Consider the following 25367-nt stretch of genomic DNA (forward strand, 5'->3'; position numbering starts at 1 on the left):
TGGCGCTGGGTTTCAGGCTGGAGTTGGCGGACATGTGCTGCCCTCTGCCGTTCCCATCGCGTCATCTCAGCTGGGACATTAAAACTGCGTCCTCTTTGGTTCTTTCGGTAAAGGTACGTAGACAGCAAACTAACAATACAAATATTTAAAAAACCACTAATGTAGTACTCACCCAGCTTAATAACCATTGCTACAGTCTACATTATAGACTGCCAGTACTCACCCAGCTTAATAACCAGGCTACAATCCACATTATACAGTCAGTACACTCACCCAGTTTAATAACCAGGCTACAGTCTACATTATAGACTGCCACTACTCACCCAGCTTAATAACCAGGCTACAATCCACATTAGAGATTGCCAGTACACTCACTCCGGTTAAGAACCAGGCTACAGTCTGCATGAGTGGTTTTTATTATTTTTATTCACTTTTTTATTATTAGTTTTCTACATGACTTTACCGAAAGAACCAAAGAGTATGATTTATACACATTGTGGGAGACCAGTCCATCAACCTTCCACAAATGAAGAGCGGTGCATTTTAAATTTATTGAGAGGAATGAGATGTAGAATATCCTTCACGTGAAATCAGTGCAATTAAACAGCAGTTCTGAAGCTCAAGTACTCGCACCCCTTGTTTTAAGCGTTCACCAGCCTACTCGGTGCAGGATGAGCATTAGACTCCTATCACGCTCCGATTGGCTAAATCAAGGCTGTAAAACTCAAGTGCTGTCGTGTTGTGACCCTCACCCTGTCAATAACCAAACACTACAAACATCAAAAAACGCATCACACACATGTCAACACTTAACCAATGTAACTAAAAATATTCCTTGATTGTACGCACATTACAAATCACTTCTTAATCCCATCCGTTTCCACCGTTTCCATTATGTTCAGAGAACCTTTATATTTGAGCAATTAAAACAAATGGGACCAACAAGAGGCTTACACTTGAGGCCAATGTGTGGCGGCTACCTTTGCTCATTCACCTCGTCACAGTTATATCCCTGGACAATGAAATGGTTAACGCAAGACTGCACATGGAACAAATTTACGAGAAGCCATCTAAGAAAATGAGAATTCTGCGCATGTGCTCCACAACTGCCGTCTCCACCAGACCGCTCGAGCAGCACGAGTGGCAGGAGGCCTCAAGCGTTGTACGCGGACGAAGAGACGGAGCCACCGTGGCCCGTCCAGTTGGTGTGCACGAAGCTTCCCGGTTTGCTCAGAAGTTCGTAGGTGTGGGCGCCAAAGTAGTCCCTCTGTGCCTGGGGAGATTACAAATTAAAACAAGATTTAGGAAACGCCAAGTCAAAATCAAACCATTGGCACATTTGGAAACTCGCGCCGTTCCTACAGCGCAAGGCCACCATGGAGGCTCTGTGCTTCAGTCGGCAGCAGTTGTGGGGCAGGAAGCAATGGAGCTGTGTCATCACAATCGAGTAGTGTGTGGGTACATTTAGAAATTTTGGGAAGTTTGGAACATGATGCTGACACAGAACGGCCCATTCTTTTCGAATGACATCACAGGAGTCTTTTTAACCCTTCACTATGAAGTAGATGTTGCATATTATTTACGGTGAATACACCCACAATATTACCAGGGCAGCCCATTGGGTTGAAACTGCAAACCACTAACAAACGGCGAATGTGTTACCACTGGCCCGCATCACCGCGCCATTCATTACTAAGCAGTGGATGTCAATTAAATAATGTTAATGGATATCCACCATTAAAAGGCTTCCCGATTATCATCTGCATTTGCAACAGTTGATCTGTGTTTACAAAACCAATTAAGTTTCTTTTGCATATTTTTATACTTTACGCGAGAATTTGCCCATTCACTTCTTACCCGTTATTGTTGAATAACTATCATGCACAACAATATCAATGAAAATGTAACGGTTCCAATGCAGAAAATAAATCATGTTATTGCAATGCTGCACAGCTTGTACAGCCGCACGCCTGTGAGGTGGGGACCACCTGAATGAGGTTGGCCGGCAGCACGCCCTGCCTGTAGCCGTCGTAAAACGCCAGGGCGGTGCTGAAGCAAGGCATTGGAATGCCAAGTTGAACCCCTGTTCCTACCACCCTGCGCCAAGACTCCTGCAGCACACGTACACATGTTCACACTTTCACATATACACGCGCACATACACACGATTGCGACCACAAGACTGCATCAGCAAGGCTCTCCAGATCACCTTGCTTAAGATTGTAAACAATTATATCGAAGGCATCAGGTTTTGATTGACTGCACCAATTATGATCTGCACACGAAACTAACCTGACAATCTTTAATAGCATCCTTGAAGAAGTCATCCAACAAGAGATTCTGTAATTTGGGGTTTCTGTCAAAAGCTTCCTTGATTTTCCCCAGGAACACGCTGTAGAAACACAATGAGGCCACAATCTTTACACTCAAACAAAAAAACAACAACCGCAAACTAACGTTAATGTTGCCAGCGTCACTCAACACAATCGCTGAAAAGACAGAGTTTTACACAATCGCACAATGTTGTACAAAGGTCACCGTGTGTTCATTGTCCGTGGGGGTGAGTGGGTCACCTGCGAATAATGCATCCTCCACGCCACATGAGAGCAATGCCCCCATAGTTCAGAGACCAGCCAAATTCAACGGCAGCCTGCCGGAACAGCATGAAGCCCTGGGCATACGAGATGATCTTGGATGCATACAGGGCCTGCGAGACACACAAGAAACGTTTACTCTTAAAAAGAAGCAATGTATGTGTTAGTCAACTTGGCAGATATCATACGTGCTTGTCAAGCTACTGATTCTCGTTTGACAAGACACCAGTGATAAATGAAGATCACATTGAGCATGAAACAACATGTAAAGTGGTCTCTACTTTTGAAACCAATGCATATCATATAACCCGATTTTAAAACGCATACAAATTACTTGGGTTAAGGTGACCTCCAAATCCTTCAGAATGGCAGACACCGCGACCGATCTTGGAATCGGTGAAAGTGAGTCATGCTAAACGAGAGCGTACAGACCTTGCGGACGTCTTCAAGAAACTTCTTCTTGTCTCCCTTGAACTCCGTGCTCTTGGGGCCAGGGAGCAGCTGGCTGGCCACAACTCGCTCGTCCTTGAGGGCCGAGAGGCAGCGCGCAAACACCGACTCCCCTGCAATGGCGAGCGCACACGCGAAATGTAACGTTGCCGGCAGGCGGCGAATACAGAATAGTATCGTGAATACATGGAGGAGCTGGGCGTGCATGATATGGGCCAGTAATCCAGCGCTGTGTATAGAGGCAGCAGCGAGGGTTGCTGGATTGCACGCTGATGTTGTCAAACTCTTCCTGTGGGTGTCGCACATGTGCCCGGCTCGCCAGGGGAAGCCAGTACAGCAAGTGAACTAATCGCGATCTGTTTCCATCTGTACAGGGAAAGACTTTTGCCCCCTCACTTGTGTGGGTTTTCTCTGGGTGCATAAATATTCACCATTTAATGAGCTGAAAACATCTTAAAATAAAAATCCAATGCAGGACAGTTCTGAAAGAAAGTCCTCCGACTCGTTCCGGACAGACGTACAGAGATAACGCTTTCGACCCCGGATGGAGAGCGTGAGTAGCCACTGACCGATGAGCGTGACGGGCACCCCGAACTCCAGCGAGGAGATCGCGGTCCACTTCCCAGTGCCCTTCTGCCCGGCTGAGTCGCGGATCTTGGGGACCAGCGGTTTCCCATCCGTATCACGGTACTTGAGAATGTTGGCGGTGATTTCAATTAGGAAGCTGTCCAACTCTGTTTTGTTCCACTCTTCGAATGCCTGTAAAAGACATCTCACTGCATTTTTTGGCTACTAACACTTGTTCACGGTTAAATTGTTTTATTACAGTAGACTATATTACTACAGCAGCAGTGTACAAAACAGTGAAAATATGTAAACACGGTAATAGAAAACCTTTGGTTGTAGAAAATCCAACATGTAGGGAATTTAGGTTATCACTCGAATTTGTGATCAGGAGCAAATGCCTGTCCACTGCTGGATCAAAGCCTCCCCAAGCCGTCCATTCCTCGTGGTCCTCATCACATGATGAGTCCTGTGCCCAGGGGGACCTTACTTTTCTTAACATATGGCGTTGCTGGTTCGCATTCGTTCACTGATCCTAGTGTAAATCTTTCTGTCTCTTGGTGTCATTTATCTAGAATCTAAATCTACTGGGAAATAAAGAACCTGCATAAATGCAATGAGTATTCTTGGATGCAACGGCCCCGAGATGGGATTACAAAATGAGCTGTGTATATAACCATTAAGCACTCCTCCCTTCATGGGTTCTAGGCCTACTTAAGCCCATTGTGACAGCGAGGAAATCCATGTCATTCCCAGCACGCACCTCTCCACAGTTGTCCGTGTGCAATCTCCTAAACATTCATACAATACAGATACTGACAATAAACCCAGGATGTCTTTTGGTTCATGAAATTCATTGTAATACAGAGGATTCACATTAAGAACTGTGGGATGTTTTTGTACAATTGACTGCGGACAAAAAAATACAAAAATCCCCCGTATAGCCTTTAACAGACTGTTGGGGTAAGTGCTGTAAGCGAACATCTATTAAGGCCGGTATGGCACACGGAGGCAGGTGGCCAACACCATTCCAGGCCACCTTTGTCTCCCCAGTGCTGATGTTACAAACTGGACCAGGTACTCATTTCAGGTGTAAGCCGGGAACCGGTTCAAATATTCGCCACCGTTTATCGATCGTGAGCGTGAATTGAACTCGGGTCGCCAGCTCCCCACACGCACGTGTACGTACACACACATACTTTGCAAAAAGGCAGAACTTCAAGATGCAGCGCATGGGAGGCGCGGTATAAATAATGAATGATAACTTATGATGGTGATGACATCGCACCTCCGCCATTTCATCGTGGTTCATCCCCAGCACGTCCTTCATCAGGTGGTAGGCCTCACAGATGAGCTGCATGTCACCGTACTCGATGCCGTTATGAACCATCTTCACAAAGTGGCCGGCCCCATCCTCCCCAACCTAAAAAAAGGACGAGAGGCTCAGAAAACTAAAATAAAAACGCACTCTAGTTAACAAAACGTATGCAACTGAAATATGCCAATTGGTGTCTGTCCTGTATCGAGTGAGCTATCGATGGCTTCCTGTGGCGTCTTGAAGCTGCTCACCCAATCGCAGCAGGGCTCGCCCGTCCCGACTTTCGCTGCAATGCTCTGAAAGATGTCCTTAATGTGAGGCCTGGTGGGTAGACAAACGGCCGTCAGTTCCCAAGCGCCATCGCCTTGGGTGGCAACGCACGCAGTGCGCACCACCGTGTTCCAAGTGCACCACATTACCAGGCCTCGGCGCACCCTCCAGGCATGAGCGAGGGGCCGTAGCGAGCTCCCTCCTCGCCGCCGCTCACCCCGCTGCCCACGAACAGGAAGCCTTTGGACTTGAGGGCTTTGCACCTCCTCTGCGAGCGAAAGAAACCCACAGCGGTATGTTCAGCATCTCCTCGTGAAGTAACATGTTTAGGTGAAGCAAAATCTAAGTGAAGAATAAGGCATGACTCTGGATTTGGAGATTGTTACGCAACCGATAGATTCACAAATCAGGCACAATACAGAGGCTCATTCGACACCAAGCATGAAAAATGAAAATAATTCTTACATTGGTGTCGTTGTACTCGGAGTTCCCTCCGTCAATGATGATGTCACCTTTTTCCAACAGAGGTGTCTGCATAAAACAGTGAGAGTTATCAATCTGTCATGCATGTTCTTGTTTTCTGTGATTATCCAATTTTTTATCCCCAAATCTGCTATCAGCACCACATCACGAAACAAATATCCATTCAGATCTCTTACAGAGTAGTGTAACCCTTCGTGTTGGAGAAGGGCCCACAGACGTGGATATCACAGAGCTCTGGGTCACACACAACGGAGGCGAGTATTTCCCACCCAACCTGCGTAACGGTGATATTCGTGGCATGACCATCAAACCGTTTTGTTAACTCTGAGTTCTGGAAATTAGCTAAATTAAGTGCAGAATGAAATTAAACGATATAGATTTTTAGGCAGACATTGGAGAACACCAACTCAGTCCACGTTTTGCAATCGGCGTTTTTGTTTTTAATTTCCAGCTGATGTATCATACAAAGGGCGCGTTTGCTGAAGCGGCACCTCAGGAGCATACCAGCTTGTCAATGAAGTCATCCACGGCCTGCCCAGCCTTCACAAGCAGCACAATGCGACGCGGCTTCTTCAGTTTAGCCACCATCTCCTCCAGCGAGTGGGCACCCACCACCTTCGTGCCCTTAGCTTCATTGGCCAGGAACTCGTCCACTTTTGAAACTGTGCGGTTGAACGCACACACCTGTGGATGTCAGGCACACACAATGTCATCATCATCGCATCAGCAATGTCAAACGCTTGGTGTGGTCAACTGCCATGTGCAAGTAATTTGTGTTTGTACAAAGGGCTCCACCAACCAACTTGTCCAATGACTATGTTTTTATATGCGTTACTGAACAAGCATTTGATGCTGAAAAAACTTGCGTGAAAAAAATCTCAAGGAAAGAGAGAATCTCTTATCCGTGGCTTCTCCATCACATCATTACTCGACTAATGCAACTTCTCCACTTAACACTCACTATCTTCAAGACCATCCATAGACTTGACCATCCTTAACCTCTCTCATCTCACTCTACTCCATGATATCTCCGCTCACACAATCAAGGATTTTTGTTGAAGCCCCCAGTCAACTCCGCTCAATGACAGAAGGTTGCTCATTCTCGTTTGCCTTCCATATTCCAGAACTCCTTTCTCCCATACTCTTTGGTTCTTTCGGTAAAGTCACGTAGGTAGAAAAATAATAGATCACGACGTTACGATCCCAACACAAGCAATCGTCATCAGGTTGGACAACTACAGCAAGTAGGCGAGAGATCTGCCATGGCACGAGGTTATATAGACCTCAAGATGTAATTTTTTCCCGCTATGACCACCTTGCCCCTCTATAAAACAAACATCCACTATTTTTGCAGTGTCTTACTATATACGATTGAATTTAAATGCTAAATCCAAATTATATTGTATTTTATTTTACATTTAAAATCATCTTTGACCAAGTTGCAATAAAAATAAATAAATAAAAACGGATTACTGTCAAACACATGCGCTTCTCAATTGGCCCAGGCTGCTCACCACAAAGCCATGGTCGTTCATGTTCAGGACGATATTCTGGCCCATGACGGCCAGTCCAATCAGGGCTATATCAGCTCTGTAAAAGATAAACACAAGCCCACATTAACAAAATAGTGACAAGGAACATTTAACATAACAATTCCTTATTATAAGAAACCATGTGATGGAGATTACTGCCATTTCCAATTACTGTAATTCAAAATCATTCCCATTTCGGTGATAATAATTTTGGACGGCAGGCGCACAAACACTGCGTTAGCAGATCCACGTGATTAACTTCCATTGTCGCTGTGCAGTCAACTGCATGTGGGACGTGATGTCACCACTCATCGGATGTCCCCAGGGCTGATATTATTCAATTTAATTTGTAAAACTTTAATATCTGAATTCTATATATGAAGGTAAAGAACCATAAGCTGTCACCACAAAGACAAAGATCCCCCGTATAGCCTTAAGATACTGCTGGGGTAAGTGCTGTCCGTAAGTACCTACGAAGGCCGACAATATACGAGGGGGTGGTGTGTCGACGTTTCCCCAGCAGTAATGTTTCTCGCACCACACCAGGTACTAATTTAGCTCAGGACTAATTACAATCTTCGCCATTGTTTATTTTCCATGAACGGTAATTAAACTCGGGTCGCCGGGTTCCCTCCTACACCACCACACAAATACACACATTTGACTTTGCATGAGGTCCCACCTGTATGACCCTATCTGTACAGGACCGTGAATCACGTCAGGTCATCAGCAACGTGGGAGGGAGGAGCCAGGCTTGCCTCAAGGTTTTGTTTACAGAGTGGGGAGAAGGTGCAAAGGCACATGACCGACCGGCCAGTCACACCATCAAGCGGCCCCTGCTGCTGCTTTATCCCCGGGTCTCCTATATTTCAACACCTTTTTCAGGGATAATGGTGCAAGAGCCACATCACGGTTCATCGAATTTCGTGCGACAACATTGTATTAACTCAAACCTTTAAAAGTACCTCCAATTATGACAGTTGGCTACGTACGATGCGGAAGAAGTTCAACGTATACATAGCGCCCATTGGGAGCTATTTATTTTCCATGGGATTTTTTTACAGATTTAAATGACACACACTGGTGAATGCGTATGAAAGGAATTGATAGTTTACCAGCCTCTTTGTCAGTGCACTGTGGGACGGGGGCCTCCCCGTATGGGGGTGAAGCACACTTCACCACACTCGCCCGTGCAGGTTTGTAAAGGGGTAGGAGGGGAGTAGGCCTGGTTCACTGCTGTGCCGTGGCCGACAATCAAAGATCAATTCATGTCACAGTGCACAAACCACCTACAAGTTAATTACAGGCTCCAGAGTATTCTATACTGTATTCTCCCAATCTTGGCCCGCTAATGTTGTCACTAATTTATTACGGGAAGGATCTCTGCACCCCCCGCGGGATTAACGCCAGATTACCACGGCTCAGGCTCAGCGACGTGTGGGGAGAACAGATGAACTCGGGCCCCCAGTTCACATACGCTGACATGTTGACATGTCCATGCTGACATGTTAACATGTCAGCGTGTTAACTGACATGTTGACATGTCCATGCCGACATGTTAAACTCGTCTAAGCAACGCAATCGCGCTGTCACCATCATGGAACCTTCTCCGAGACCACCCAGATTCGCCGGGACGCCGCTGCTGGGCCAACAGAGCGGAGCCACGCGGACGTCCAGAATGAACTCCTCACTCGAGACCCAAACATGGTGCCTCCTGCTTTGACATTCCTCGACATCACCGGGAAATCATCAACAGTCAGAACACCAACACGCTAGTGCGCACATCTCCTTCACTGATGTGACATTAAAGACACAAGCCAGGGTAGTGCGATTGTGGCCAAGCAACCCAAACCGTGGGCCACAGTGAACCACTGGAGCAAGAGCAACACCGCAGATCGAACTCTCCTGATGCCCTCTCGTCGCAGCCAGCAGACCTCGCCAGCACAGGGAAACTATTGCCGGGGACTCAAGAACGACTTTATGAACACCCCGCCCACCCGCAGGACTGGGATGCGATGTTGCAGAGGCCAAAGTGGCTGCCATGAAAGCGTGCCGAATAAAAGTCAGATTTTGTATTTATCCGGTAGGAATCCGATGAGCTATGGAGCTCTTTGTCACAGATATACAGTCAGATCAGGTGATGAGAAAACAGCAACGGCAGCGAATGATGATGGCAAGCTCCCAACCCTTGCCACGTGCAGCGTGGATGTATGGATCTGTATCGAGAGAGAGGAACACGTGGATCGTAACGCACAGCATCGAATCACAGTCGGCAAGCCCAACAGAGCGCGACTCAACGATGAGTGAAACATCTTTATAGCTCATCGGATTCCTGCAGCGTAAATACAAATTCTGATTCTGACGTCACAGCCAATGTCAACGACTGCCCTCAACGTCCACGCGATTGTGAATCTCGCGTCACTGTCACAGGTCACAGGTGCGGCCCCACAACTTCCTGCTCACGCCACTGGCGGCACGAGGGGCTCAACTCGAGAGCGCGAAGTCGCCCACATGGCACCGGGGCCCACTCGACTCCCCACGCCGCCGTTAGAGATGCGACTACCCACGGCTTACCCCACCACCGCACGCCAACCGACTGCAGTGTACGTTGCCCATCAACACGCCTGGGTGTACAGGCGGTGAGGGGTGGGTGTTTTGAGGGATTGTAGAGACGCTCCCATTGGTTCAGCTGCCGCGGCGGGAGATCGAACGGGCAAGGAGATCGCGGCACCTCTGGGTGGCCAGGCCGGTGCGCGACCCGTGACGCCAGGACGGCTCCCACCGGCCACCGTGCAACGTTAACGCGCTTCACGTTAAACACGGAGGTGACCGACAACAGCGACAGCATTGGCGTTCACGCGGAGCGACGACTCACTCCGCCATGCTCCCGGATTCTCCGCCGATGCTCCCGGATTCTCCGCCGCTCGCTCCGGGCTGTCTCCCTGCTGCTGCTGCTGCCTTCCTCGCGGATTCTTCTCGCTGCTTCCGCGTCCAGGATCCCAGCCCAAGCGCGCATTCCCATTGGCCCAATGACAACAGCGCCGCGAGCCAATCACGCGCGAGTACGATGGGGCGGGGTGGTGCCAGGGTGGGGCGAGGGGTGGGACAGGGGGGGGCAAGTGGTGGGGCGAGGGGTGGGGCAGGGGGGGCGAGGGGTGGGGCAGGGGGGGGCGAGGGGTGGGGCGAGGGGTGGGACAGGGGGGGCATCCATCGCGCGCCGGGCCCCACGAGGCTCCTGGAGGAGATGAAGCCACGGAGTGAATAAGATCAAAGCGGCTGTTGCTGCTACACTGTGGTGCAGTAGCGCCACAAGCCGAGTCAATGTGTGTATGTTGAACTTCGTTCGCACCGTGCGTAGCCAATTGCGCTAATCGGGGGTGCGGGGAAGGACACCAAACTAAACACAAAAGGCCGTTCTAAAGAAATGGGTTTACTGTGGCCGTGAAAGGAGATAAATGTGCTGTACTGTAGTAGGCGACGTTTCAGGCAATGGCCCTCGCTTTATGTGCTACTCAACTTCGCTAAAGTCACGTAGGTAGTATGAATCCTTGCAGTCACGAAAACTTCAAATCTAGACTTCGCCTATTATAGATGATACTTTTAAGGCCACGGTGTTATTGCAGAATGTGTAGATTTACTATGACTACCACACTCACTCAAAGTGAGTTCCTGCGCGAAACAGCATTGAGGCATCGGTGCTCATCTCCTGTTTACAGCCTCACAGAGTCAGAGGTGGAAATTCCACATCCCTCTGACGGGGGCGAGTCTCCATGACACAACCTCAGTTGGCTTCCCCAGGAAGTGTAACTCATCTCATAGAAGACACCCTGAGCAGGTTCTGAGCTGGCACCCTTCTCAGGACGAGCCACTCGCTCGGCGGCCGAACCTCCTGGCCACGTGATACGCGAGGGCGTTGCGCTCGGAGTCACCGATACAAGGTGGCGATAGAGCGGCACTTTCTCAAATGTTTACCGATGGCGATTGTTGACGGCAGATTTGGGTGAATGAAATCAGAGGTGAACGATAGGATGGGGATGCATTTGGGGAGCTGAATTTGATCTCGGCTAATGCGCAGCAGTGACATGGATTGTGGCATCAGGAGGGTCACGAGGGGTAGGGACCGTGTGGAGTGTTGATCCGCCTTCATGCATTGCCGATCAGAGCTGATGATCAAGACATTATAGAAATATGCAATGTCTTGTACCGAGCAATGTTGCCCCAGTGGAATGTTGTCATAGAATCAGACTCTGTATTGAACCTGGAGGAATCCGATGAGGTGTGAAGCTGCTTTCACAGATGTCCAGTCGGGGACGGGTCAGCAAGTCCAGTTGGGACGCGTCCATTCATTATTCAGCAACAATGAATTCAGTATTCCCGCACAATGCCAAGGATTTCCTTGGTGTAAATGCAAAACGCGAGTTCAATGTTTATTGCGTTCCAATGCAAATCGCACCCTCATGCACGCACACACAAGGAAACGCCAATACTGCAACAACCTTGACACGATGCATCGTAACCGGTAGAGAGAGAGGACTTCACTTCCTTTCGGCAGAGGAATTGGTTCACTGATGATGGTGATTGTAAAACGTGTGCTGAGCAGTAAACTTATAGCGAGGCAGATCTTAAGGCTGGCCCTGAATGAAACTAATCACCCTCGAGGTGTTACATTATTGAGCCCCAAAGATGGTTGTCAGAGTTGTCTAGTTATAATCGTTGACTGTGTGTGTGCCCAATATCAGCTCTGCACTTCTATAATCTAGACTCGAGAGCATCATTCAGATATGTAATCAATCAGTCTCAGCAGCCAATGCCTGGAGACCCCAAAAAGTGGAACGTCACTGATATTTACCAGATAAGCCATCCTGGATGTGTTTTTGTAATTCATATTTATGTCGGGGGCCCTCTTTAAATAGCTGGGCATTTCGAGAGCTGCCCCTGCTTGGGACGTGTCTAGATCCGCCTCTGGACGGCCTGATCAGTGTCTCGAGTGGATTCACCATCACCAGTTACCACGCGAGGGTGATCGTGCAGCAGCTGTCCGTCAAGTCGCAACCACGTGGCGATGCAGGCCGCCTGCCGCACGCTCGGGACGCACCTTGCACACGAAATGTTCCATCTCGGGGGATTTTCCAGGTGATATGTTTGAATAAATACGTGAAGTCAACTTGTTATTTCCGTATTTCTAGACAAACAACACGCCTACTGCAGGAGGACAAGTTCGTGAAATGTTTAATTAATTAAGTAGTTGATAACAACAATGTGTGTGCGCGTGGTTTCCCTTCAAGGGCGCTGATTCTCTTCTCGCGTCTGGCCACAGCGCGTTCGGGAGCGAAATGCCAATGTCGAGGTCTACTAGCCACGACGAGAGGGCTTGAGCAGAGAGTTCGTGTCGGTTGCGAGGCGTTCGATTGCCGTCGTCTGACTCTCGTTGCAACATCGCCCCTGGGAGTGGCGGGCGTCATCGCGAATGCAGCCGACTCGACGTGACTTTGCAAATAGGGGCCGTGATTTGCTTAGCGAAGCCCTCGACAAATTCCCAACCAATTGGTCACCACCGCAATTGCGCAAGTACCCCTCGCCCTCCCCCCATGCTTTGCATTCGCTACGCCCACATTACCAATTGTGAGGGTCCAGTGAGTGTGAGATTAGCCTTTAAACATTACTGGGTGTGACTTCAGCGTCCGAAAACCCCAAAACCTCAAGCCCCCTAGGTAAAACACGCGTCTTGTGTCCGACTCGCGATTGATAGGATCTCCGCTCCTACGAGATGTGTTCAATATGCACACTGGACGTCTATGTTATTCTTTCGAATAGCAGGATGGAAAAGCACCCGTGTCGAAACGCGTTCGAGTCGAATGCGATTCTTTTTTCAACCGATCCGAGACGACGGCAGCAGCAGCAGCAGGAGGCGCTGTGTGGACGCGGCGTCAGGCGACGATGCGTTGTTTGGTGGCTTCACGACAGTGGCAGTTCGACGATCCTGAACATGACCATACCGATTCCGGCCAGGGCATGTGGAATATTCCCAACTGGCTCAGGAAGAGCACTGCCAAAAGCTTGCATACGCACGGATTTATGTTCTTGTATAAATATAATTGCAGACGCCCCTGTTTACGCTGATCGTGGATAGCGTTTATTAAAAAGTGCAACGTCGTCAAAGCGAAACGAGATCCGACAACTCCAGTTCTGCTCCACCCCACCAGTCGTACAGCCATTTCCCCCAAGCAATCAACACGCCCTGCGTATGCTGCCGCTCGTTAACATTAACTTGCTCATTAGCCACACACCTCTGCGAGGGGAGGCGCGAATGAAGAACACTGGACGTGGGAAATCACTGTGGGCTGCAGAGACTCTGGCTGCCCCCGCCGAGAGGGGTTCAAAGTTGAGACTTATAATAATGTTTACTTCTGCATTAGGATGTTTGGCCAACATCGTGCGTGTTCAGCTATGGGAGGAAACCGAGGAAGATGCATACTCCACGCAGAAAGTCTCCAGGGTGAGGAATCGAACCCAGGTGCTTATTACTGCGAGGCACGCGTCACCAAAGCGCGACCACGCAGCCGCCACAGGCACGGGGCTTGAGCAGGGCGCTTCGCCGAGGCTGGAGGCTGCTGCAGGGAGTCGTGCGCGTGGAAGGCAGCGGCTGCTGCTGCTACTCGTCCACTCCCCCACAGATCCGTGCACCCACTCGGCCTGGCCTGGCAGCCTCAGTCACGTGGCTGTAGCCTCAATGATCTCTGCGTTGCCGAGTGCAATGCGGTTTCACGGGAGCACTTCAACCTGCAGGCAGAAGCACGCTCATGTTTCGTACACACACACACATGGGCTGTGTCCTGGGATATCCAACACGAGCGTCTTGTCACGAATGAGGAATTATGAAGCACGCTATGACATCATTGCAGTGATGCCACTGTACGGAGCTCTTGATGCTGATTTTCAATTATATTATTTTAGGAGCTTCAACCTGTTGTTATCCAGCCCAGGATGCATGTCCTAGGTACACAACACAAGAGCGGTTTGCTCTTTGGATTGTTCCCTTTAGGGTATAAGGTAACCCAGAATCCATCCGATGGAAACAGATGGGGATTAGTCCACCTGCTCTACTCCCAAGCCAGGGTATGGCACCGACGCCCACAGGAAAGGAGTTTCTGGACATCTGTGCGTTGATTCACCAACCCTGTCTGCCTCCACAGCGCTGGATTAGAGGCCATGTGCAGGGAAGCCACCGCCATCCAGCTTCATGTCCGTCAGAAATGTCGTGCACGGACTTTGACGAAAAGCGACAGGAATTGTGAAAGGGCTGGATGGTCCTCGCTCAGAGTACGAGTTGAGAATATGCCAAGATCCGCAGCCCCCCCCCCCCAACGTCATTATTGCAGCTCCAGTGTCTGTGGTGGCGTGGGATTTCACTGCTGCATCTGCTTCGTATTTTTTCCCCTTTTACTCCGGTTACATAAGCTGGATGGTTCGGAATATTATACTTGGGTGGATTAGAAATCAATCATCAGACGATCACACCACTCCTCACACGAGCCGTTGCGTTGTGCAATGGCGCTCAGCGGCTCATTGTTGAGAATGGCGAGCGTGGCGCTGCCGTGCCAGCAGGCAGATCGCGCGCAAGCAGGGCTTGCTGAATAATCAGCGAAGTACATTTGGTATGTGCGCCATTGGCATAATGCAAGGTTATCAGGAAAGTGCCGTGTTTCACAGTCCGCAGTAGTTTCACAGTAGGGGGGCAATGTTGCCGTGTGCAATCCAAATGGAATAATTTGGCTAATTTTTACTCTTTTTCTAATGTCACGGGATCTTTAACGTCCATTGTGAAGCAGATGGCGCACATTTCGCCGTTAATGCACCTCCAGTATTAACCAGAGCGGCCTCGCGGCATCAAACCGCAAACCTCTGCAACCAGCAGTGAACGCGCTACTCCTCGGCCACGTCACCACCCAAGTGTGGCCTGCTGACGTTACACGCCTCCAATATAACGCGGGAGGCAGGGTTGGTGGATCAGGTGGGGATGGGGTCTTCCACAAGATATGGATTTGTAGGGCAATCTGGTGCCACAGGAAGTAGCTTTCAAGCCACCTGCGCAAAGTACAAGCGTTCTCCCCTCATCGTGAGTGGCTTTCCAGACACTTGGTTTCTCGCACGTGCGAAACAGTCAGATCCATATAAAACAAAGCCATGGATCTCAATGGAATGTCTTTTTTTATCACTCCGATAAATGGTACAATTATACAAACAATTAAGTGACTCCCACAGACCGGTGTTCTGCGTTACACAAGAACCACAAGGTTTATTTTCTCGCTGATCATTTCCAGCACATGACTTTTTTAAGTTTGGTGACAAGGTCATGTGACAAGGTCAGTATCCGTCACTACAAGACAGCGTACAACACACGGACTGGCTATACAGACACCAGGTGAGGCGGCAGAAAGGACAGGTGCTGCTGCTGCTGCGGTTACTGCTGGACACGAGCCACTCCAGGCTACCACCCACCCATCAACTCCTAATGACGTTCACATCCATCTAAATATCAGTGGTGCTGCATAAGCATTTTTTTGGAAGCACAAATAAAAATAACGTAAGGTTAAACCAAGGAAGAACACGGAAAATAAAACCAAGTTACGGCCACAACACTGTCAACTTTGCACGGGTTTCCATTATCCCCCCCCCCCACTCTGGCGAGGGAGGAAATGGGGCCGAGTGTGTTTTAACCAAATGGCTACTACCTACTGCATGGGATACGACTACATCACTTCACATCTGAGCAAGCAGCACGGAGGCAGCAGAGCAATGCTGCTGCTGCTGCACCTTCTCGACCTAAGCCACCTGCGGTGCGCACACCCTCACCCAAAAGCTCGACAACCACACACAACAGGCATTCTTGATATTCATTTATGTACACACGAGGACACGAGTTCAGCCGGAGAGCGTGTGAACCTGGCGCAATGTGGATATGTCCGAATCGTTACGTGAATAATGGAATAACATCAGGGCTTACCTGAAATGTAAAAAGTGCTACATATTCTCAAACACGTGAATACAGATATGATTACAATTGACGCACTTCAGCTCGCCGCCGTGGATGTGCAGGGCCCTGTGCAGCAATCGTTAAGGCATCCCCCCTCCCCCCAAACGGAACTCCCCGGTTGTGACTTAAGCACAGTTAGACTCGAGTGAAACTGCCGAACCTAAAGGGCGAGGGGTGTAGAAGTTAAACGTTGCACTCGCGTTGCGGTCCGTCGAGTCCCAGATCGAACAGTGCGTCGTTCGGAGCGCTGCCGATCCACAGAACTTATCAGACTGCCGGATGAGTCTCCTCTTTGCTTGCTTCCGGGGCTCGATGAGGCGCCAAGTGAAAGTTCTGATCGATTTGCCTGTAGAGTAAATCAGCTGCGATCACACCCTTCGTTATACCACATCGCAGGGTTAGAACGCAGCAGCACGCGTGTGTGTACGAAGGTTTCCATGTTTACTCCAACATTACTGCAGGTGCCTTCAACATTTACCACCACAATAACTTGCACATGTTCTTCCTAAGCCGGATGATGCTGTACATGCATTTCAGTTGCTTTTATCCATGGGTTTCGGTTTACCTTTAACAACAAATTCACAAACACGCGTAAAAGTCATGCACTAAAGGTTGATTGGCCCAAGACATGACCTATACCTAGACACGGTGACAAGCGCCTTGGCTAATGTCAGCCAATGCACACAAGCAGAGACTCGTGTGTGTGTGTGTGTGCCATGCACTGGAGGTATTGTGGCCTAAAGCACACGCTGGGCCATGGCACAGCCATCAACTCCGTTCATATTTATTCGGATATAGCGTCAACATCGATACGCTGCGAAGATGCAGACTTGTGTTTTAGGCCGGTGTTAACCCTGTGACATTTTACCAGCAAGCCAGTGCAGTGGGCAGCGAGAGGCAATTACCATTGCCAGCCTGAGATATAAATTACACGATTTCACAGATGCCTTCCCTGCCCCACCCCTACAGTAAAGCAGCTCTCCTCTTTGCATAAATAACATCTCAATACACAACTACCAGTTATGAATAAGTACAGTAATTTTCTTAACACAATAAACAAGCATAAAACACAACATTTAAACCAATATAAAAATGTGCATGATGGTAGCCAGTTATACGTAGCTACGGAGATTCTGCAATGTGCAGAGTTTGGCTGCGATGATAAGGTGAACTGAAGAGCCATTGGAGATCCTCCCGACCCATCCCTAGAGAATGGCGCAGCATCTGGGAACCTGCATTATATGTCTGTGGAGCCCCAGAATCTGTATAGCAGGTTTTTAAATGTTATCAACATGTCATCTTATCAGAAGGTAATACAGCTTTACAAAATATCACCCACAAAGCCGTAAGTGTATTAATAGCGCAATTTAAAGCTAAGTTGTTTATTATCCGTATTTTAGTCTAATACTTTGCGGAGTGATACAGGTCGACTACGTATGATACTGTGATACTGTATATTTCAGCTTCCAGGAATGATAACAATAGGCAGGTGGTGGTTGCGGAACGTTAGACGTAGCTGTGCGATATCCGCACGTTGCGTTTTTAATAACATGAAGCCATCAGGCGACCGGCACCCCCCCCCCCCATCCGTGTGTGATTCAGCTCCTTCCAGGAAGCTCGAATCTCTACAACAGATCAATGGTGCACGTCACACGTCATGATTTCATAAATTCTGAAGGTTTCCACTTTAGGGGAATGGTTGGACGCATCAGAACTCAGCAGCAGCAACGATGCTGCGGCCCAAGCCCAAGTCTCGGAGCCAGAATTGAGACCTCGCGACTGCTGCGGCCCGAGAACCTCTCCGTGCAGAAGTCTGCGAGAGGCGCGTTGGTAAGCGTGATGGGGGAGAGCAGCCAAGCCCCTGTTACAAGCATTACCTTACAGCTGCTCACTCGGGCAGAGTGTGACACCACAAGCAGAGAACGTCACGCGTGGAGGCGACACGGGGGCACGGAACAGAACACGGCGGGGGTCGAGAGCAAAGCGTCCGGTTTCAATCCCACAGCCGAGCGCGCACGGTCAAAGGGAGTCCGGGGTAAAGGGACACAGCGGGGAAGGCGCTAAGGGACCACAGCCAAAAGGAGGATAAATCAAATAAATACATGAAAATTTAAAACGATTACAATTTGCTATATACAAACACAGTCTGCATAAACGACCAGACTTCCGAAGTGGGCTTTTATACACTGACCGCAAGCAAATGACTTTGCTGCAAAAGAACAAATAAATAGAAAATAAAGTGATCCGAGTTTAGTGCGGAGTGGTAGGAATGGTGGTCGGCAGACTGAGTTTTTTCTCCATTTGTTTTTCCCGTCGTTCGGTCGCAACTCAGAGTCTCAGCTGGAGCCCTTGGCCTCTTGACTGCTTGGATCTGTAGAACACGCTCACGGACGGAGGAGCACACAGTCATCAGGAGAAGAGACACGCTGGGCTATCACCCCCAGATATTGTTACGCAAACTCAGATTCTGCCATGAAAATATAGACCTGCTACTGCTCACTCAGAAAACATTTGTTAATTGTAAAAAAAATAACTTTATTCACGTGAGCCAAGGGTGAGGGCTCAGTTTTCAGTTGTATTTTGGTATCTGTGATGAAATCAGTGCAAGTAAAAACATGACTACACCTGTTCACTTAATTTTGCAAGTTGTAACTAATTCTAGACCAGTTTATCCCTGACCGACCATGGCCTTTAATAGTAACGAGCTCTCCTGGTGTGCTAGAGGCAGGGGAGCGCACCGCACGGACATCATCATCATGTGCTCTGCAATCTCACACTGCAGGGCTACAAAGCGTACATCAGATGACAGAACAGCAAGGTTACTACTGCCGACCCAGCTGTAAGGGTTATTCAGTGTTATCTATTCACATTTGTGAGTTTCATTAAAGAAACTGGACACTCATCTCAATGCAGGATCCTCTGAGAGATAACCTCGAGACTCATCGAGGCTCTCTAGCATAGACAAGGGCATAAACAATGCCCTCATCTCCGAGTCTGCAGACGAACGGAAGTTTGGCTGCACGGGCAAGGGCATCGTGGAGATATTCCGAGTGTAATCTGCCGTGCAGGCTGCGGTGGCAGGGGGGGCCCTCACCGGATGGTGCCGGCCAGGAGCGGGTTGAAGGCGTAGAGCCAGTCCTGCATCTCCTTGTCGTTGCACGCCTGCAGTAGCAGGCCGCGGTGCTGCGTGCACACCGCAAATGTGTTCGCCGTCTGCACCGACGGGCGCCACCATCGCCGCCGTGGGGAAAAGGGGCAAGAATCAGTTTCCCGCGGCAACTGGCACTTCTTCCACGGACTCGAAATTATTCACGACGGCCAGGGGAATCGCTCTCTCTCTCTCCTCAGAGCTGCTGGGAGACGCCCACAAGGCTAGACACCGGGATACTCGGCCAACACTATCCGTGCAATGGAGAGATTCAACAGGTAACCCCCATTCATCGAGTAAACATTCACAGAAAAATCCCACACCATGAAGATTAATATTATAGCAGCAGCACATACAAATTAAGGCCAGATTGGCTCAGCCTGTCCCATGGCAGACGTAGTGACGCGTGCATAAAATCCAGGGCTATCGGAGGCCTGGGTCAGTGAATCATGCAGACTTGTGATATTTCCAAACCCACCCGCTGGGTTGTGTGGGGGCCATGAGTTTAGCAGTACAGCAAGTGAGGTTGTGAATTAATTTTATACAACCATTGTGTTATCACACCGCAGGCATGGGCTCTCTCTGGGTTCCACCACAACGATCTAGAATAATAAAACAATAATTGAAAATTATTTTGGCAAATAAATATTATCAAAGACTATGGGTCAAAGTTTTAATACCCATTCTGCAACACTGTGCAGTGCTCATCTCTACTAGTGGACCAGAGCCGGTTTTTGGAAAACACAGATTCCAATAAAAAAAATACCGGTTGTTTCTGCACCGTCATGGTGTGACAATGCATATGACACAACGGTACGATGAGACTCTTGAACATTGCAACAAATCTTTGTGCCATTTGCCAGGCAAATGCCTGGTGTCCCGGTAAAGGGCCCAGTCCTATCCTGGCCTTAGCCTGCCTCCCTGAGCCTTGCCCGAATTTCTCTCAGGGAAGGCATTCATCGCCCCATCACGTCACAAGATCCATCATCAATTTAAAGCGGAGTATTACACCTCAACGTGTCACCGCCCCGTACATCGCCCACTGCGCCCCGAGTCAGGTGCGTCATTGCGCTGGCGCCGTGCCGTTGGCCGCTCACCTTGAGCATGGCCTGCTGGTCCTCGCTGTACTCCACCTGCGCGTTGGACAGGTTGAGGACGCCCCTCTCCACGGGGTCCTTGTCGCTGTTGTAGATGTAGGCGTAGGGCCGGCGCACGGCCACAAAGCGCTTCAGCCACGAGTTGGTCTGCGGCTCCAGGAAGTGCAGGTAGCCCTTCTTGGACACGACGGGACTGGGAAGGGGCAGACGACAACATTGGGTGGCGTTAGCTCAGGGGTAATCTGGAAAAGGGAATCTTTCTCTGCACAGGCTCCAGTGTGCTTAGACACAGAGTTCATGCTTTGTACGCAAGTCTTTGATACGTAAGTTAAGTTATTCCCGATCACAGATCACTTGAGGTTTTTAGCGAAGGGGGCGATGGTTGCGGTGGAGACCTGGCTCGTATCTCCTCGATGTCCGGCACAAACTTGGCGATGGTCTTGTCGAGGTTCGGCTTGCTGGGGGAGCGACCGACGCGGTGCGGGGCCGGCAACACGAGGCTGGGAGCCACCTCGGTGTCCGGGGACGGGCTGGGCGTGCGCGACACCGCTTCCGGGGTCCTGCAGAAGCAGCAGCAGCAGCAGCAGCAGGAGCAGCAGAAAATTACTCTGCGTCATAACAAACAGCAACCCAATGGCGTTAAACAATATGCTTGAATACTAATTAAAATAGTTACCATGTTACTTGGGTTAAAAGGTTCTTTATTTAATCAAGTATGAAGCCATTGTGACATATCACCCGTTTTCCAATGGAGACCCTAATGACCGTGATTACGCAGGAAGCCCTACGCCAGTTGTGGAAATTCAACCTTCCTATGGAAGCGGATACATTAGCTATTGGAAATCCACTGCTGACTTTCTCACAAAAAAGGAGAAACCATTTTACCGACCCTGGATGGATAATGGGTTGAGTCAGCCACCAACCAGGATTTGCAAACCGTTCGCTCCAGTGCCGGTCAACGACTCGTCAACGTGAAGACACGCTCGCCGAAGGTGATTGCGAGGCAGCTCGAGCCGTGGCAAGGACGCTCGGCCGCCCGGCTCTCACGGCTGGAGACGTCGCGGGCTATCGGCGGTGCCGGGCCATGGTGCGGTGCTCACCGCTGGTCCATGGAGCTGTAGCGCGTGTCGGCCAGGGAAGGGCAGGTGGAGGAGGGGGTGATGGTCGTGCTGCTGATGTCCGAGATGGAGAGGTCCCGCGTAAGGGTGGACGCCGTCTCCGACAGCTATGGTGGGGTGGGGGGGCGGTGGAAATCCGGCGTCAATGCCGGGAGGGGGAGGCAACGAGGGCGTGCTCGCGACAACGAGCAAGCTTGTGAAGCGAGGCTCGTGAGGGTCAGCTGGTCTCACCTTGTTATCACTGACACTGTTGAACACCTGGCTGAACTCTCGGTTGAAGGTGTGGGTCAGAATTCGCAGACACTGGAATGCACACATAGAAGATAAAGAGGCATTGCTTACGATTATGCTTGTGTCGTCTCATTCAGCAATCTGTCTATATCATATTCATGCAGCATAAATTGTGTATAAACTTTTGCTTAACCTACACATCTGGTGCTATGTGGGTCACGTGTAAAAGCAATCGTGAAACAAACTAAACGCATCTGAAGGCGCTTTTGTATTTTGCGCAGGTTAAAGGTATCTCGGGCATGAAGCATCATGGGAAATAAATATTAAGAGAGCTGCGATGCTAATTCTCGTTAGGCAGCGCACACAGCAGCCAGGGGTGGAATGCCGCCCGGCTCGTGGATCTCTTTCTCGTGCTTCTCCTCCGGCTGCGCAGCGCTCGCATCACCAAGGGCTGTGGTCATGAAATTTGAACCTTTTTAAACAGGTCCCGACATTGGTTTATTTATTTTCTCTCTAATTATCAACGACGAGTGTTTCAAGGGGGCGATCGCCCCCATCGTCCGCCCCTTGGATCCACCGCTGCACGTCGGCGAGAGGCCGACTTGGGGGCGACCGGGCCCGGGTGAGGGGGGGTGACGGGGGTGACGGGGGTGACGGGGGTGACGGGGGTGACGGGGGTGAGGGGGGTGAGGGGGGTGAGGGGGGTGACGGGGGTGACGGGGGTGACGGGGGTGACGGGGGGCCGCGCGCGGCGCCACCTTGGCGGCGAGCTGCTTCTCGCGCTCCAGCAGCGTCTGCGTTAGCGGCGAGGCGTAGCCGCTGCTCTCGCTGGGCGTGGGCGTGTCCAGCGAGGGCGTGGCGGCCTCCTCTGCCGACGACGAGATGTGCGACGAGCAGCTGGTAGACGAGCTCATCATCCCGGCTGAGGCCGAGAGGGGGGACGAAGACGACGACAGGAACGAGTCGCAGCCACCGGCCGCCACGGCGCCCCCCGCAGCCGCCTGAGGCTTGTGGGCGCCGCCCTCCAGGCGCTCACGCAGCAGCAGGAAGTGACGCGTCTTCTCCACCTGCGCACGGCGGCACGCGGCGGGGCTCAGGGACTCGGAACGCGAGAGCGCGGGTTTGGACGAGTGAAGTGTCGCGCGTAGTTGCCACGGTCTGTGTGTGTGGTTAGTGACGCTTGATACTTTAAATCTGACATCTGAGCTCTTGAGTCTCTAATGTCACCCACAGGCATAGGTGCCTTCACGTTGTGATTACAAATTCAGATGAAATGCAGAATACACGACACACAGACTTTCGAAAATAATTACATCGTAGAAGAAATTATAATTAAATACATAAATCAGTGCTGCAAGCTGCCTTCTCCAACCCACGCTGACCAGCACGGTGAAGTATGGTCAAATAGCGCCCACCACCAACACGGCAGACTGACTGGAGGCCTGTAAAGTACTATAATAATGAACATATTATTGACGGCAGGGATGGAGGGCGGTCGGCACTGCGCACCTCCTCCAGGTGGCTCAGGCGCTGCAGCTCCCACTGGTGGTCCAGGATGAGGCTGTCGCTCCGCGGCCTCCAGCCCGAGAGGTTCTCCTCCCCGCGCACGTATGCCACCGACGTGTCCAGCACGCGCCGCCTCCGCCTCTGCATGCCTGCGTGGATGCGCGAGCCACGTCACGACGGCGCAGCAGCCCCCCCCAAGTCAAACTGGGCCTCCGTGAGCTAATGCCGGAGCTCAAGTAAGTTACGCAGAAAAGCCTCAATGGGGTCTCGACTCCTCTTCAGGAAGGTGCTTCAGTTTTTTCAGGAGGGAAACAACGATTGATGTGTTTCACAATTAAGTGATTAATAAGTAATTTTTCAAATTTCCACAATGTTGCCCATAACACATCCGCAGCGATAACCAGGGCGGCCTGGCGGAGTGAAACCGCGAACATCTACAACAAGCAGCGGACGCTCGACCGCTGAACCGCATCACGGCCCCAGTGGGCTGAGTGGGTGGTGGCCCAGCTACAAGACCGGCCTGCCAGGTGATTGCCTGATAGGTCTACAGCCCAGTCCAATCCTGACCTGACTCCCTCTCTCCAAGCCTTGCCCCACTTACCCCAGTGACTCCTGCTGGCTTTCCTATGCAGATTCATGGTGGGGGGGGGGTAGCAGGGAGTGCAGCTGTCGCCCCTTCATGATGGAGATTTATCATCATCAGGTCATCATTTAATATTACACTATCTCAAACCTTGTCCGTATAAAAAGGAATTATTATTTGGATGCAACATGAGAGGCATCTGATCCTTTAACTCATAAAATCAGGAAAGGGTGCCACAAGTTCAGTACCACCAAACCAACGGAACTGTGGTGCCAGCTGCACCACCTGCCTTGCCTACACATTTTCTAATTGTTAGACAACTTGACCCTATGAGCTTCCAAATATTGCTGTCAAATAAAATCAAAGTGATCTGCTTAACTCGTGGGTGAACAATGCGAGGTCGTTCGGCATGGGACTTCATGATCAGTCCGGAAAAAATCAAACAGCGCAAATGCCTCGGCCGCTTACTGCGGCACGATGCACCACACTCGCAGTGTGGCTGGGAAGGATCTGCCCGCGCAGTATCGCTCACCTGGGCTGCCATTGTCAGCCTGTCTGCAGAGGCTCAGCTCGTACAGCCCAGTGACTCGGTTACTGTCAAGAAGAAACAAACAACGACACAGAATTTTAGAGTCTTTATAAATTATGACGCAGAGTTCACGGCAAAACAACTGCCCTGCTTGCCGAGTGTTGTGTACAGCAATAATTATGTATTTAACACAGTGGCTGAGCAGTGCGAGGGAAGAAGCAGAAATAAGAATTGTGACCTGCAGTGTGGTGGTGAGCAGGTGAGTGAGTGGGTAGATGGGTAGGTGAGTGATTGTGTTGTTGTGGTCTGCAGTGTGCTGGTTGAACACAGATTGAAGGAGACAGAATCCACAACATCTGTGAAGTGATGAGGAGGCGACTGACCACTGGTGATTGTGTGATTGGAGTGAATCGGTGATTGTGTTTGGTTACGAAGGGGACCTGTGCCTCTTGGTAAGTACTCGCCAACGCTCTCTCACCAGTCAGGCGAGCGGCTGTACCCACTGCCGAAGAGGCTGCGCAGGGAGCGCGGTGGCGTGATCTTGGCATCACGGGCGTAGAACACCATGCAGAAGTCCTTCGTGATCACAGCCGGCTGCGAGCAGTTTTCCATCTTCGAGAGGAATGCACCCACACACGTGCACAAACACGCACGCACACACGCACAAATACACGCACGCATGCACAAATACACACACGCATGCACACAGTGATCAATTCAGACCCTCGATGATGGTGTAATTTTCATTAGGTTTGCAATAGGCCTCCAGGTTATTACTAGAGACAGGATTCGTATGGAAAGACTTGGCCTGCAACATAAAAAGATGGAATTTCCACTTCTGGTTTAGGGTTGCCAAAGGAGACATTGCATTCAACACCCATTTGAGTACTGTATTGGGAAAATATAAATA

General features: G+C 50.2%; 2 protein-coding genes across 9 annotated transcripts in view; both read right to left on the bottom strand.

Moving 5' to 3' along the window:
- Window positions 1–532: 532 nt before the first annotated feature.
- PGD (phosphogluconate dehydrogenase) lies at window positions 533–10232 on the bottom strand. Its single transcript, XM_078607952.1, has 13 exons — window positions 10087–10232; window positions 7194–7269; window positions 6184–6363; window positions 5662–5727; window positions 5346–5464; window positions 5178–5247; window positions 4897–5031; window positions 3614–3803; window positions 3027–3157; window positions 2574–2707; window positions 2293–2392; window positions 1989–2111; window positions 533–1273 (listed from the first exon to the last, which is right to left on the bottom strand). The coding sequence occupies exons 1-13, from the start codon at window positions 10092–10094 to the stop codon at window positions 1154–1156; spliced, it is 1452 nt and encodes a 483-aa protein (XP_078464078.1). The 5' UTR covers window positions 10095–10232; the 3' UTR covers window positions 533–1153.
- Window positions 10233–15480: 5248 nt separating this feature from the next.
- KIF1B (kinesin family member 1B) overlaps window positions 15481–25367 on the bottom strand; it is a 109863-nt gene continuing 99976 nt past the window's right edge. For all 8 annotated transcript variants that reach the window (XM_078607958.1, XM_078607956.1, XM_078607957.1 and 5 more), the window contains 10 exons: window positions 24936–25069; window positions 24461–24522; window positions 23349–23494; window positions 22598–22906; window positions 21840–21911; window positions 21591–21715; window positions 20886–21050; window positions 20491–20683; window positions 19340–19458; window positions 15481–18616 (listed from right to left, as the gene is read on the bottom strand). In XM_078607958.1, coding sequence (XP_078464084.1) covers window positions 18574–18616; window positions 19340–19458; window positions 20491–20683; window positions 20886–21050; window positions 21591–21715; window positions 21840–21911; window positions 22598–22906; window positions 23349–23494; window positions 24461–24522; window positions 24936–25069 — 1368 coding nt within the window. In that variant the 3' untranslated portion in view covers window positions 15481–18573. The remainder of the gene's footprint in view (window positions 18617–19339; window positions 19459–20490; window positions 20684–20885; window positions 21051–21590; window positions 21716–21839; window positions 21912–22597; window positions 22907–23348; window positions 23495–24460; window positions 24523–24935; window positions 25070–25367) is intronic.

Source organism: Lampetra planeri, chromosome 28 (genome assembly GCF_965212315.1).
Source record: "Lampetra planeri chromosome 28, kcLamPlan1.2.h2, whole genome shotgun sequence".
In the NCBI taxonomy this organism is placed as follows: domain Eukaryota; kingdom Metazoa; phylum Chordata; class Hyperoartia; order Petromyzontiformes; family Petromyzontidae; genus Lampetra; species Lampetra planeri.

Coding starts and splice junctions, on each gene's coding strand:
- PGD (XM_078607952.1), bottom strand. Junction 5,248..5,345: donor GGAGGGTGCGCCGAGGCCTG/GTAATGTGGTGC, acceptor TCTACCCACCAG/GCCTCACATTAAGGACATCT. Junction 2,708..3,026: donor TTCTTGAAGACGTCCGCAAG/GTCTGTACGCTC, acceptor TGTGTCTCGCAG/GCCCTGTATGCATCCAAGAT.